This window comes from Sciurus vulgaris (assembly GCF_902686455.1).
Source record: "Sciurus vulgaris genome assembly, chromosome: 1".
NCBI classification, from domain to species: Eukaryota; Metazoa; Chordata; class Mammalia; order Rodentia; family Sciuridae; genus Sciurus; species Sciurus vulgaris.
In genome coordinates, this window is record NC_136461.1 from 72912773 (window position 1) to 72925728 (window position 12956).

The window sequence follows — 12956 nt, forward strand, 5'->3', positions numbered from 1 at the left end:
CTCTGCCATTTCCTTATTGTATGATCTCAGATGTTACTTAAAAGCACTTTGCCTCACTTTCATCTACATCTGTAAAATGAGGGAAAATGAACCCATTATCCAAGGGTTATATTGAAGGTAATATTTCAAAGTGCTTAGAAAAGTGTTTAGAATAGTACCTGCTGCCCAGTAAGGGCTCAGTGAATGTTATCCATTAAAACATTTTGAACAGAAGACTTTGAACATGATTTCTTACCAAAGGCCAAACCACATATCCACATCAGTGGAATTATCAGACTCATGCAGGTGTCCTAATGCTTTCCAAAAGAACTAGTGGCCTTCTTAGGTGGACAGCCCAAATCTCATCCACAAGTGCAATCATGGATCCAATACATATTTATTGAACCATTGCCACATGCTAGATACTGGGAATGTAATTGTGAATGATAATGTAGGGCTTATTGTCAAATTGTTTCTTTTGGGCTTCCAGACATTTCGACACCTTTATAACCAATTTTCTGTTTAAAGTTTCTTTATTTGAAATGTCTAGAGCTGTTTTTATTTTTCTGAACTGGATGTTGATGAATATAGAAACAATTTTTCTTTTACATTGATGACATTGCTGGTACCTGAATTTTGAAGTCAATTTACATAGCAGATACAAGATTTACTTTCACTGAAGTTGGTGTTTGGGGATGGGGATGGGAATCCTAAAAGAGATGGAAGATTCAATGGTGTTCTTGTCCATCACAAGTGCTAGAAATACTTCAGAGAGTAAGCACCACAAATCTTACACTAAATCCTGAGTGTTTCAACATAATAATTATTACAGAAAGTTTTACTGTGAAAGAAAGCCATTGCTGAATATTTCCTTTTATACCCCAAGGAGTGAGTGATGTTTTGTCAAATGAGCAGCAGGTGGTGAGTTATGGTTAGGGAGATGTTTCCAGAGTAACCAGAGCTTGAGTTCCTGAAGTCACATAGCCCCCAAACTTGGTTTCTTCAACTTTCATCTGGGATTTTATTCATTGTATAAGTATTTACTAAGCAGCTGCACTGTATACATATGGTGGAGAAACAGGTAAAAACAGTGGATGAGGCATGGGTTTTGGATGCAGACAAACCTGATCCTGCTGCATTAACTGTATAACTTTCATGTGCTCAAATCCAAGTTCAACCATTTTCTGTCTTGCTGAAAGCGCTGGAGAACAGACTTTCACAGACTGCTTCACCTGGAAACTCATTTTCCGTTTTTGGCCAATGGGGTTCACTTATAAAGAAAATTGAAGGTGAAAGGAGAGAGTTTGAAGAACTTACTCTTTTCTCTTCTTGATTTTCCATAATTCTAGCAACAATTGCATCCTTCTACAACCACACCTTCTGCTGATATCTTCTTTTGTGGTTCTGCTCTCAGCTGGATTCTGATAATGCCATTTTCCCCCATTATCCCTATCTCAGCATGGTATTAGTTTTCAATTTTTGATAGTCCCTGGGTACCTCAGTGTTCCTTGTTAGTTCTCTTTAACCAGTAATACCTCTAAAACCATTTCTTTTTAAAAACATTGTATTTAAAATTCTTAGTTAAGTACATCATTCGATTTTTACCAGGGACCTCCCCTTGGATGAGTCACTTGAATTTATTTGTAAAGTGGAAGTTATAATACTTTGTTCTTAGGGCTGTTATGAGCCTGAAATGTACAAAGGGCCCTAGCATTACTGCTAGTACACAGGAAGTATTCAGTAATTATCGCCACTAACATTAACAGCCATTGTACTCTTATGCCAAGTGCTATGATGAACACCAAAGTATCCATCTGCCTCTGTATAAAATGTCCATTTCTACATTCACTATACCTAAGGTCTTCAAATGAGAAAGCACATAAAGTGCTACCACAATGACAGGAACACTAAAAGCACTCAGTAAATGCTGTTGGCCCTTCAAAGCCCAGCCTTCTCTGCTCTCCACTTCTTCCCACACAAACAACATGTTCCTTCTCTGAATTTCCATAATTCTATTTCCCTTTCTTCTACTATCTTATGGTTTAGGTATGAGGTGTCCCCAGAAAGCTTATGGGTGACCCAAAGCAAGAATGTTCAGATGTGAAATGATTAGATTATGAGAATTGTAACCTCCTCAGTGGATTGACTCACTGATAGAATTAACTGGGTAATAACTATGGGCAGGTAGGGTGTGACTGGATGAATTAGGTCACTGATGTCATGACTTTGGGGTTCATATCATATTTTGTCCCTGGTGAGCACAGCTTCTCTCTCTGCTTCCTGGGCTGTCATGAACTGAGTTGATTTCCTCTGCCATGCTCATCTACCATTGTGTTCTGCCTCAACTCGAGCCCAGAGCTATGTAGCCAGTAGATGGTGGACTGAACTGAAACTATGAGCCAAAATAAATTTTTCCTCCTCTAAGTTGTATTCTTGTCAGTTCTTTTGGACAGAGCAATGCAAACGCTGACTGAGACATACTGCTATCACTTTCTCTTAGCACAGTGCAATAATCCATGGCTGCTCAAGTACCTACCTCATTACAACCACATTAGAAGCTAATGAGATAAAGTATCCTGAAGAGTACAAAGTACCATATAAATGTGTTGAATTTTAACAAGTTCATGATTTATTATAAGGATATGCAGAGGTGAGCATGGCCCCAAACTTTCATAACTCTTTTTTTTTTCAGTCTCAGAGCTTTTCATGACATTATCTTTCCAGAAGTATTTTTTAAGGTTCATTTCATACTCGAATGTATGCTTGTGGGGAAGAAATAGCTTGAGAGAAAAGACCATTCATGTTGAAAGTAATTCAAATATAAAGACAACCATTTCACTACAGTTAGAATTGTCATATGAGTATCTACATGTTGGTACATGTGTACACACACACTATAGTGCTCTGATAACCTTCTTCATTTTCTTATGAAATGAACTTGCTTCATTTTCTTACAAAGACTGATGAAACAGCAGGTTTGCTTATACCAGGATATTATCATGTTTACACTTGTAGCATTAACCCACAATTATTTTAACATAGAATCAGTACACATGTGTCCCAAGATTTCTCCTTTGCTTTAATGATACTTCTCTTTCCTGGCTTATTTTCTTCTGTCTGCCTCTGTCTCTCTCTATTTCTGTTCCATTGCTTTTCTTCTTTCCTACCTTTTAAATGTTGGTGTTTCCCAGAATTCTCTGACCCAGCTTTTCTTTTCTTCAAATTTTACATGCCCCTTTCTGTGGGTGAGGTAAACTAGTTCTATGACTTCAAATACCAACTTGTTGAGACCAATGTCCAAACCTCTGAGCTTCAGAAATGCCTATGAAATCGTGCTGGTTGATTGTCCCACAGACACTTTGAAGTCAACATGCTCAAAGCTGAGCTCATGTTCTACCCAGGATTTCTCCTTCCCTTCTTCCAGTCCCTATTCCATTGATACATGTAGTTTCTCAAGTCAGTAATGCAAGGGTTATCTTTTGCCTTTCTTTTTGCCTCCATGTTTAATTGAACACCACTTTCTGATATTTATCTCTGAAAAATGACTCAAATCCACCCATGTTTCTCCATTCACTCTGCCACCCCACCATTCTGAATGCAATCATAGGATTTCTGGATTTCTGCAACAGCCATATTATCCAATGTGGTCTTTCTAAATGGCAAATATAACTGTTTTCTTGCCTAAATCCTCCAGGGGCATCCAGTACCCTCAGAATAAAGTCCAATCAGCCCCTTTGTATGGCCTTGGTACCATGAACAGGAGCAATGACTTAAATGACCATGACTGAGAGTATCAAGGAAAACTTCCCTGCGTAGGTGACTTTTGAGCTGAGGATCAAAAGATGGATAGGTGTTGATTCAATGAGGACAGAACACACCAAACTGAGAGAACATATAAACAAAGACACTGGGTGAGAGAGAATTTGGTGCATTTGAAGAAGTAAAAGGAAAATCCATGTGTTGAAATGTCAGGTTATTGTTAACCTTGTTTTAAAACTTAAGGGTCAGATCCCAGCTGAGAGCCCTGACATACAGGTGCTTGGGCGCTACATAAGTGTGCTTCTTCAGTCACAGGGCATTAGTAGAGAAATATGGTCTGGCTTCTTCTAGTTATGAAGGACTTTTCTATAGTTTTTACAACTGCAGGAATGTCTACTACAACCTAAAGACATCTTATATGACAGTCAACCAGATTCAGCATCAAAAGCTAATGTACAAAAACATTGTCTGCAGAAAATACAACATATCCTGGTAATATTATAGTGTGTAGTTTGAATGTAAATAAAAATCAATTCATGCCAAGATTATCTAACTCTTTGGAAATGATATATGGCTCATACTACTATATCCACTATGTGTGTATGTGTGTGCTTCAATTTTGATGTAAAAGCTAGAGGAAAATAGTAATTTGTGTTCATACAGGTCACATATGCAACTAAAGTTTTTTCAGGGAATTTATTTAAATATGCCAACCATCAAATTAGTATATGCATAAATAAAAATGTTCTATAGATTATCTGTAATTTGGTGAACCAGGATATTTTATGCTTTTATCCCATAGTATGTGAGCCTCAAGTCTCTGTTCAGTTATTTTATTGTATTTGCTATAACTGAAAAAAGTTAATGATGCCACCTGCCAACTCAAAAGTAAAAAAAAAAATAAATAAATAAATTGAAATGCCTTTAAAGAAAAAAGACTTCAAAATAATAAAGAAACAAGGAAAAGAGATGCCTTGGAAAGCAAATTTCTTTTCTGAGGGATTGCTAGGGTAGATATGACATCTTAGAGGGAAGGTGGGCAGAATACTATAAAAATCAGAATTACATGTTTATGGAAAACTTATGTGTTCCCACTAAAGATCATGTAATACATCTTTAAGAAGGAAAGAGGTTGCAACACTAATTCATATTTTGTCAAGAATCCTTTCCAACATCTTAATTTTAGGAATTATCTTTTCAGCTGGATTATCCTTCCCATTGTGACTTTGTTCCTATTTCTTGAGCTTTACAATACTCACCTTGTTGCAATATTTTTCTGACTCACTGGAAACTGTCATTGACAGGTAAGTTAGAGATTAGAGAAAGGAGAACATTGTCAATGAAGAATAATGAACATTTTGAAGGACAGTCTTTGGGACTTTATATATTGTATAATTCTGTATTCTATATAATTCTATGTCACTTCATAATATTTATTCTAAGGGATATGTTGAAACTAATATGACCTTTAAAAGAAAATATATCTTCCTTGCCTTTTGACAGTCTAAACATAATTTCAAATTTATTTTGCATTTTGCTTTTTAAAGATTCATGATTTGCTTTAGCCCAAGATTTAGTGGCTGAGAAGCTTAAAGTAGTTAATAATCTGAGATTATTTTTCCTTTCTCCTGTTTTTCTTTTATAAATACACCAGATGGAAATTAACTGCCCAATTAAACTAAACAAATTAGGTGAACATTAATATTACCATGACCAGCTTCTGCACCACTAATTGCTTACTGAGTATTGCAACAGTGTTCACTAGTCTGAAAACAGAGTAACTGCCACAAATCAAAACAGGCAGTGTTAGATGTTATGGTAACCCGCCTTCTGGAGGTGGGGCTCACGTGAGGAGCATCAGAATACCAGGCGATTAGAAATGGTTCGTGGGTTTGCTAGACCTTGTCCTGCTCCCTTTAGGGTAAAAATGGTGCTTCCAGCATCCATTTCCTTGGCCCTGCTTGAGAGAGTCATGCTGGGCCAGACTAAGCACATCTTAGAAAAGTTCACACAGGTCTGACTTGGGAATTCATAGAAATGACTCTACCCATCATACACATACTGAAATCTAAGAAGATAATATTTCCTTGTCACACTGTTCTAAAGCAGACATTCAATTAAATTCAAAGAGCACATGTCTGCTCTCATAGGAATGACTATGAGCAATTAAAAGAAAAAACAGAACATGTGACAAAAGAGCTACTTCTTCAGAAGCGTGGGAGGACTAAGCCTTAGAGATGGTTCAGCACTCTGTCAGTATGTTAAACTGTGACACGGTTGAAATTCATCTTAGAAATTCTTTTATGCTCCCCTCCCCCTACCCTGTACACCCTTAGCAATTCCCTATCCCTCTCCTCTTTCAGCCCAGGCTTAATTACTCTCTTCCTTACCCAAATGTATCTACTCCAGGACTCATTCTTTCAAATTCCTCCTAAATGTCTAAACCTGATAAACCAATTCAGGCTAAAATCTTCATGAAAATAGCCAATTCAATAATTTTATATTAAATGACTGATAGACACTGTGACTAATAATCTGATTCAAGCAGGTTCTCCCTTCATCATTTTAAAAATTGGAAACAATTGGAAAACCCTACAATAAGGGAATAGTTATATAAAGTATAGTAGAAAAACCATGTCTGTGGAATACCTTATCTCTGGGTTATTCTGTAGCCATCAAAAATAATACTTTTGATTGCAGGGTACGGTGGCACACACCTGTAATCCCAGCAGCTTGGAGGCTGAGGCTGGAGGATCACGAGTACAAAGCCAGCCTCAGCAAAAGTGAAGTGCTAAGCAACTCAGTGAGATCCTATCTCTAAATAAAATGCAAAATAGGGCTGGGGATGAGGCTCAGTGGCAAAGTGCCCCTGAGTTCAATCCCCAGTACCAAAATAAATAAATAAATAAATAAATAATGCTCTTGAAAACAACATTGAGTATTATCACAGTTTGAGAACATGCATAGGAAAAAAGACAATGAAGTATAATAGTAATTTAGGTTATTTTTTCAAAGTACAATTATATGTGATTTTTATTTTCTTCAAACTTTTAAGTATTTTACAAAATTTCTTCAATACAATTTTCTTGTGTTATATAATCAAAAACAATGAACATTGTTTTTAAAGACAATTTCTCTCTAGAAGAGTTGTAAGTCTAGTCCAAATTGAAAGATTTAAAACAAATTATTCCTACATTATTAAAAGCATTATAATATAGTTATGTACACAGCATTATGAGAACAACTAACCACCCATATCTGAGATGTAATATTGAATATGCTAACATCCCCAGTGATTTTTTCAGAAGTCTTTAGTATTTTAAAGAAAGGTCTAGTTAATAAATTATTATCCAAAATCTTTTATGCCATATGTGTTTCAAAACTGATTTTCTGATAGTAGAGTGAAACAGACATTATTACCTCATGTACATATATGACTGCATGACCCATGTGATCCTACAATATATATCATCAGAAAAATGAGAGATTACACTCCATTTATGTATGATCTATCAAAACATATAAATGCATTCTACTGTCATGTACAACAAATGAGAACAAATTAAAATTTAATTAAAAATTAAAGAAAGAAAGAAATATTTTTGTTACATATTCAGAAAAGAACCTAACTTTTGTGGATTTTAGGAAAATAATGTGGTAAGCATATCTTATGCAGCAGTCCATAATCAAACACAGTAATATTCCTATTGAGTGAGGTGAGTCGGGATTATAAAGCTTTGTCTCAAATTTGGCCACCAAATTTGTTACTAAAAAGTACTCCTTTTGGTACCCCTTTGGATTTTTGAACTGCAGATAATGGATTGCGAAACTATATGAAATATGTGGGGACTCAGAGCCTATGAAAGACGCTTTCTTCCTTATCCGTTCTCAACTCAACCAGCTCATTATTCTCAACACCAGCTCTAATTTTAGGAGTCAAAAGTAAAATTTACATTAGCACATATCATGTTTGATCATAGACACACATTCTAGGAGTGAAAATGCTCTAATTCTATGTCTTAAAAACACAAGCACCTCAGGGACCTGGAGTTGTTTTGAAGGAAAAAGAAATATTACCATAAATTCAGTTTGTAAACATTTAAAAACATCAAGAGCGATGTGAGTCATCTAGGTAGAAGTAATGTTAATGAAGCTAGAAAAATGCACTTCTTGATACATTTTAAAGATCATCTCTACAACAAATACTTCCTAATCTCTATTGGAAGAACAGTAGGGGCAAATGACAAAAAGATTGTGGTTTCAGAACTTAACTGTAAAACGGCTGAATTTGTTGACGCATAGTTTGGGAGAGATTTTTATCTATCTACCTATCCATTTATCTACTAATCATCTATTCTAATATACAATATTACTTACATATAACATATAATGTGGGATTTCTTTCAATTTTTTTTTTTTTTTTTGGTGTAATGAATTATGTGCCATGTCTGAACTACCAGTGCATATCACTGAGGGCAAGTAGAAACTTCCAAGAAGTGACAGATAAGTGGTTTGGGTCGGGGGTGCTGCCAAGAATGATTCATTTGAAATCAACCTTGACAGTTTTCCTGCTGACGAGGCTGACAGGAGGGAGGACTAGAACAAAGGTTAAATTCTTCAGTTCTAAAAAACTGTGCTTTAAGGCTTGTTCCTTGCACTCTGCTAGTCCATTAAGATGAACCATTTAATTTCGTCATGTGGACACAAGATTTTCTGTCAAATGAACCATTCAGAGCCTTTGACAGAAAAAGAATGTCTCCACAGGTTTGATGCCTGTTGATTTATTGATGCAAGCTGACCATCAAGATCTAAATTGAACAATGACCTCTAAAAGTAGTTTAGTGATCATTACCATATTCTCTTTCAGCAACTCTATTGCCAGAATGACAAACTTACAGAAAATTGGCTAATTTAACCTCCCGGATATCTGTTCAGCCTCTGACTGGAAAAATAAAAGTTGAAATATAGCCCTTGAGCGAAAGCAGGTGAGCAATTGAAGGGACACGTGCACCCTATGAGTCACTGGAAGTTGTCTATTTTGAACATTTTCATCACTGTCTTCACATACTAAACTTCTTAGTAATTGATACAGATTACTGTGTGCTATGAATAGTACAAACAGAGCTTTGAAAACTTTTTTTCTATGTTAAACTCATATTTTATCAGCCTACTATAAATTCCTGTCTCCATCATCATCACGTTAAAATAATTGTTCCTTACTTAATACCATTTAATGCTATGTGTACTCCACAAAAAAGGATACTCAGGTCTTGCCTTCCAATATCTTATAATTTTGTAAAGACATTGATAAGGTAAAGAGACACAAGTTATGTGATAAATGATTGCATAAATTAAAGAGGTAAAACATTTGAGAACAAACAAGACAGCTTAGGTAGACCTTTAGTTCATGAGTAAAGAGACAATTATAGGAGCAAACCACAGGAGAATCGCTGGTTCTTAAAAGAGCTTAATTAACTATTTAATCAAGACAGTGTTTCCTTAAGGACAGCAAATCTAGAGAGTTTGCAGAATCTGTGACTGTGAAATAATGAAACAGGTAGAAATATTCCAGGACTCCTATCACTTTTATTCTCAAACTTTGCAAGAAATGGCTTCAGAACTAAAGTCCAGCAAATTCTTTTGGATTTGAGTTTTGCCTTCAGCCACATGTCACTAAGATCAAATATGCTACTTATTTGAGATTAGTGCCAGGCTTGTGCTCAAAATGTCTACTGAAATCAGTTCAAAAGTGACAGTTCTCATTACTATAGAAAATGAGTACTAACACATTAGATATATCATTTGATACATTTTAATGGCATCCATAGGAAAATTGAAGTTAATAGACATGTTTGTTTGTTTTCTGAAACTTTCACAATCTTTTAAAAGAATATCTTTGAGAAAAACATCTAACTACAAAGTGGTAGAGTTCACCCGGCCACCACTCTTGCTCTTTAGCAAGCAAGTGTGGATTTAAGATTCTAGCTGAAGACTAGTTTCTATAGAGTGACCAGAAATCATAAGAAATGTGGTATTCTGGAGATAAGAATGTAAGTCCACTGGATTGAGAGCTGTCATTAATGCTTCAGAATGTTAAAAGTAAAATGTTGTTAAAACATATGAATTCGTCAAAGAGATGCCTAGTAGAGTTTTTAAACCAAACACACACACACACACACACACACACACACACACACACACACACACACACAATCTACAAAACCAAAAGCTTTCCAAAAAATGGAAAGGATCATGGAGAATTTTCCAGACAGATTTCATTTCTTGAAAGTCAATTCAAGGTTGAATAAGATTCTGAAAGTGCAGAGAATTAGAATCTTCCTGCCAAGCATTTTCCCCAAGACTTGGTTTTGATTTTGTTATAGGTTACTATAAAATTTCTGCCTTTAAAACTTCAGCCAGACTACATATTTATTCATTCATTCAACCATCAAGTGCCTACTGGATGCCAGCCTCAGAGATACAAAATGAACTTGCAGTGACTCCTGTACTTCATAAGTCTGATGGACAGGAAAGAGCACATTGGAGAATCTCAAAGGCATTCAATAAATATAAGGTGATACAAGGGGAAAAACCCATTTACCTCAATTTGGAGGGGCATAATATCAAAAGTAACAAACAGAAAGGTGGTCCAGAGAATGGAAATGGCATTTACAAAGACACAGAAGCCTGAGAAAGAAAGGTACATTGGGGTTAGGATAAAACAGCTCAAAGTGACTAAGTGGGGATAAAGAGATAGGCAGAAATGACCAGGGATTTCCAATATCATATTCTGAAGTTTAAACTTCATCCTGAAACTAATGGAGACAAAATCATTAACAGATGTTAAACAAAAATGAAATGATCAGAGACCAGATGTGGTGGCACACACCCATGATCCCAGTGGCTCAGGAGGCTAAGGCAAGAGCAAGTTCAAAGCCAACCTCAGCAACTTAGTGAGACTCATATAAAATATAAAAAGAGGTCTGGGGATGTGGCTTACTCAGTGGTTAAACACCCCTGGGTTCAATCTTCAGTATAAAAAAAAAAAAAGTGATCATTGCATATGAGAGTAACACTTTGGAGTAGTATCAAGTAATATACCTGATACAACTGGAGATTTAACTGGCCAAAGTAATTGTGAGAAGAGTTACATCTGTTTCCTTAGAAGAGACATCAACTTCTTTCAAAGTAAAGACTAGATACTTTTCCTAACAGCTTTTGTCCTTGTATGTAAGACCACCACCCAAAGCAAGTTGAAGGAAAAGGCTTTACTGTCAGAGACCATCAGGAATTACTGACAGTACTTGAGATTTTGTGTTCATCACCTTCCAATCAAATGCATCCCACGTGGGGCCCTTTAAGCTCTGCTTGCAGTAACCCATGCAGATGCAAGAAACAGCAGTAGACAATAAGAACTGTCTACATGATAAAAGAACTAAGAAGCAATTTAATACAACTTTCTCATAATCATTTATCTTGTTCAAATCATATCTGCATCAAAAGTAAACTGCTATAATTATTCTGGTAATCCACAATCGTCTTTCAATATAATCACTAATTTTCTTCTTTCAATATAATCTTGTTTTTTCAGAAAAAAAATATTTTTGTTATTACTGCAAGTAAATTTCATTTATTTAGCTTCTTGAACTGATAGCACATTTACATAGTTTGTCTCAAAAATTAAAAAAAAAAAAAAAAGATAAATAGCAATGGCTCCTTTCCCCCTCTGTCATCTATCTGCCAAGTTCCTATCCCTATAAGACAGTTCAAGCATAGTCTCTTCTTTCTTTCTCTTTTTTTTTTTTTTTTTTTTGGTGGGGAGGGGACTGGAAATTTAACCCAGGAGCACTTTGCCATTGAGCCACATCATCCCCAGCCTTTTTGTTTTTTTATTTTGAGACAGAGTCTCACTAAGTTGTTTAGGGCCTCCCTAAATTGCTGAGGCTGGCCTTTAAACTTGTGATCTTTTCATTTCAGCCTCCCCAGCTGTGGGATTACAGGCATGCACCATTGTACCTGGCTCTTCTATTTTTTTACCCTAATTATGATATTATTTTGGCACTCTTCTCCCCACTTAAAAATACATCTTGGAGATGATACTAGACAGTTCAGTCTGCCATAACAAAATACTCTAGACTGGATGGCTTAAACTACAGAAACTTACTTTCTCACAGTTCTGGAGACTGAAAGAGCCTGCATGCTCAGGTTCTGATGAAGCTTCTCTTCACAGCTTGCAAATGGTTGCCTTCTCGCTGTTGTCCTCACATGATGGAGAGAGAGCCAGCAAATTTTCTGGCATCTCTTCCTATAAAGGCACCAATTCCATAATGAGAGTTCTGCTGCACAGCCTCTTCTAACCCTAATTAGTTCCCAAAACCCATTGCCAAATATCATCACATTGGGTTTAGGACTTCAATACATGAATTTTGAAGACATAAGCATTCAACCACTAACAGAGATCTTTCTGTGTAAACACATAACCAACCAACTTTGCTATTTTTTTTCTTTTTTACAGCTGCACAGTATGCTATTGTTATATTAAACATCCTTGATGTCAAAACTGGGAAAAATGAAACTTTCATTAATTATTCTTTGTTATTAGGAGCTGCAGAAATAAAATGAGAAGACTTGAATCCTAGAGATTGAAAACTGATGTTTCTGGTAAGATTAGACATAAACTGGAATTACATTCTGATGATTGATGGGAAAAGTATCAAAATTCAAGCAATATGTTCAGTGCATATTCATTAGCACATCTTTATATTCTCAAAACTTCAGCTTTCTGAATCAAATATGATTGAAAAGTTTTGATAAGAAGATCTGACTGTATTTGAAGATGAAAATCATACTAACAAAGACATACAGCTATGAAATATATTTTTGTCATATTATTGCTTATAAGTAATAGTCAACTTACATCCAGCTGCTATTTGCCAGGCTTGGTATACAGACCTTTCTAAACATATGTAGTGCATGTTTAGGTTCTGAGAAAGGTATTAGATAGAAAAAGATTTAGTGCTTTCTATAAATTAAGTTCAGATGGTTATTCAGTCCAGAAAAGAGAAAGAACCAAGACTGAAAAAGAGAAAAAGTGTGGCCACAAAATTCTCCTGGACAACCTAAGAGCAAAATGCAGAGGTCTGAACTATTGCTCTCTGAGGCAGAGTGAGGAGACAGTAAAGTAAAGAAGAGAACAGCATATCCTTAAAATGTGGTTA

General features: G+C 35.8%; 1 protein-coding gene across 3 annotated transcripts in view; it reads right to left on the reverse strand.

Moving 5' to 3' along the window:
• Window positions 1-12956, reverse strand: part of LOC306661163 (uncharacterized protein) — a 102242-nt gene that overhangs the window by 558 nt on the left and 88728 nt on the right. Inside the window, exons 3-4 of one of the 3 annotated variants that reach the window (XR_013763819.1) lie at window positions 11903-12043; window positions 10340-10425 (exon numbers count right to left, since the gene is read on the reverse strand). Coding sequence is in view for 2 of the 3 variants with exons in the window: in XM_079139980.1 (XP_078996106.1) it covers window positions 10340-10425 (86 nt within the window). In the remaining variant the exon portion in view is untranslated. Of the gene's footprint in view, window positions 1-10339; window positions 10426-11718; window positions 12044-12956 lie in introns of those variants that run through there. The other 2 variants (XM_079139980.1, XM_079139981.1) reach the window with 2 other exon arrangements.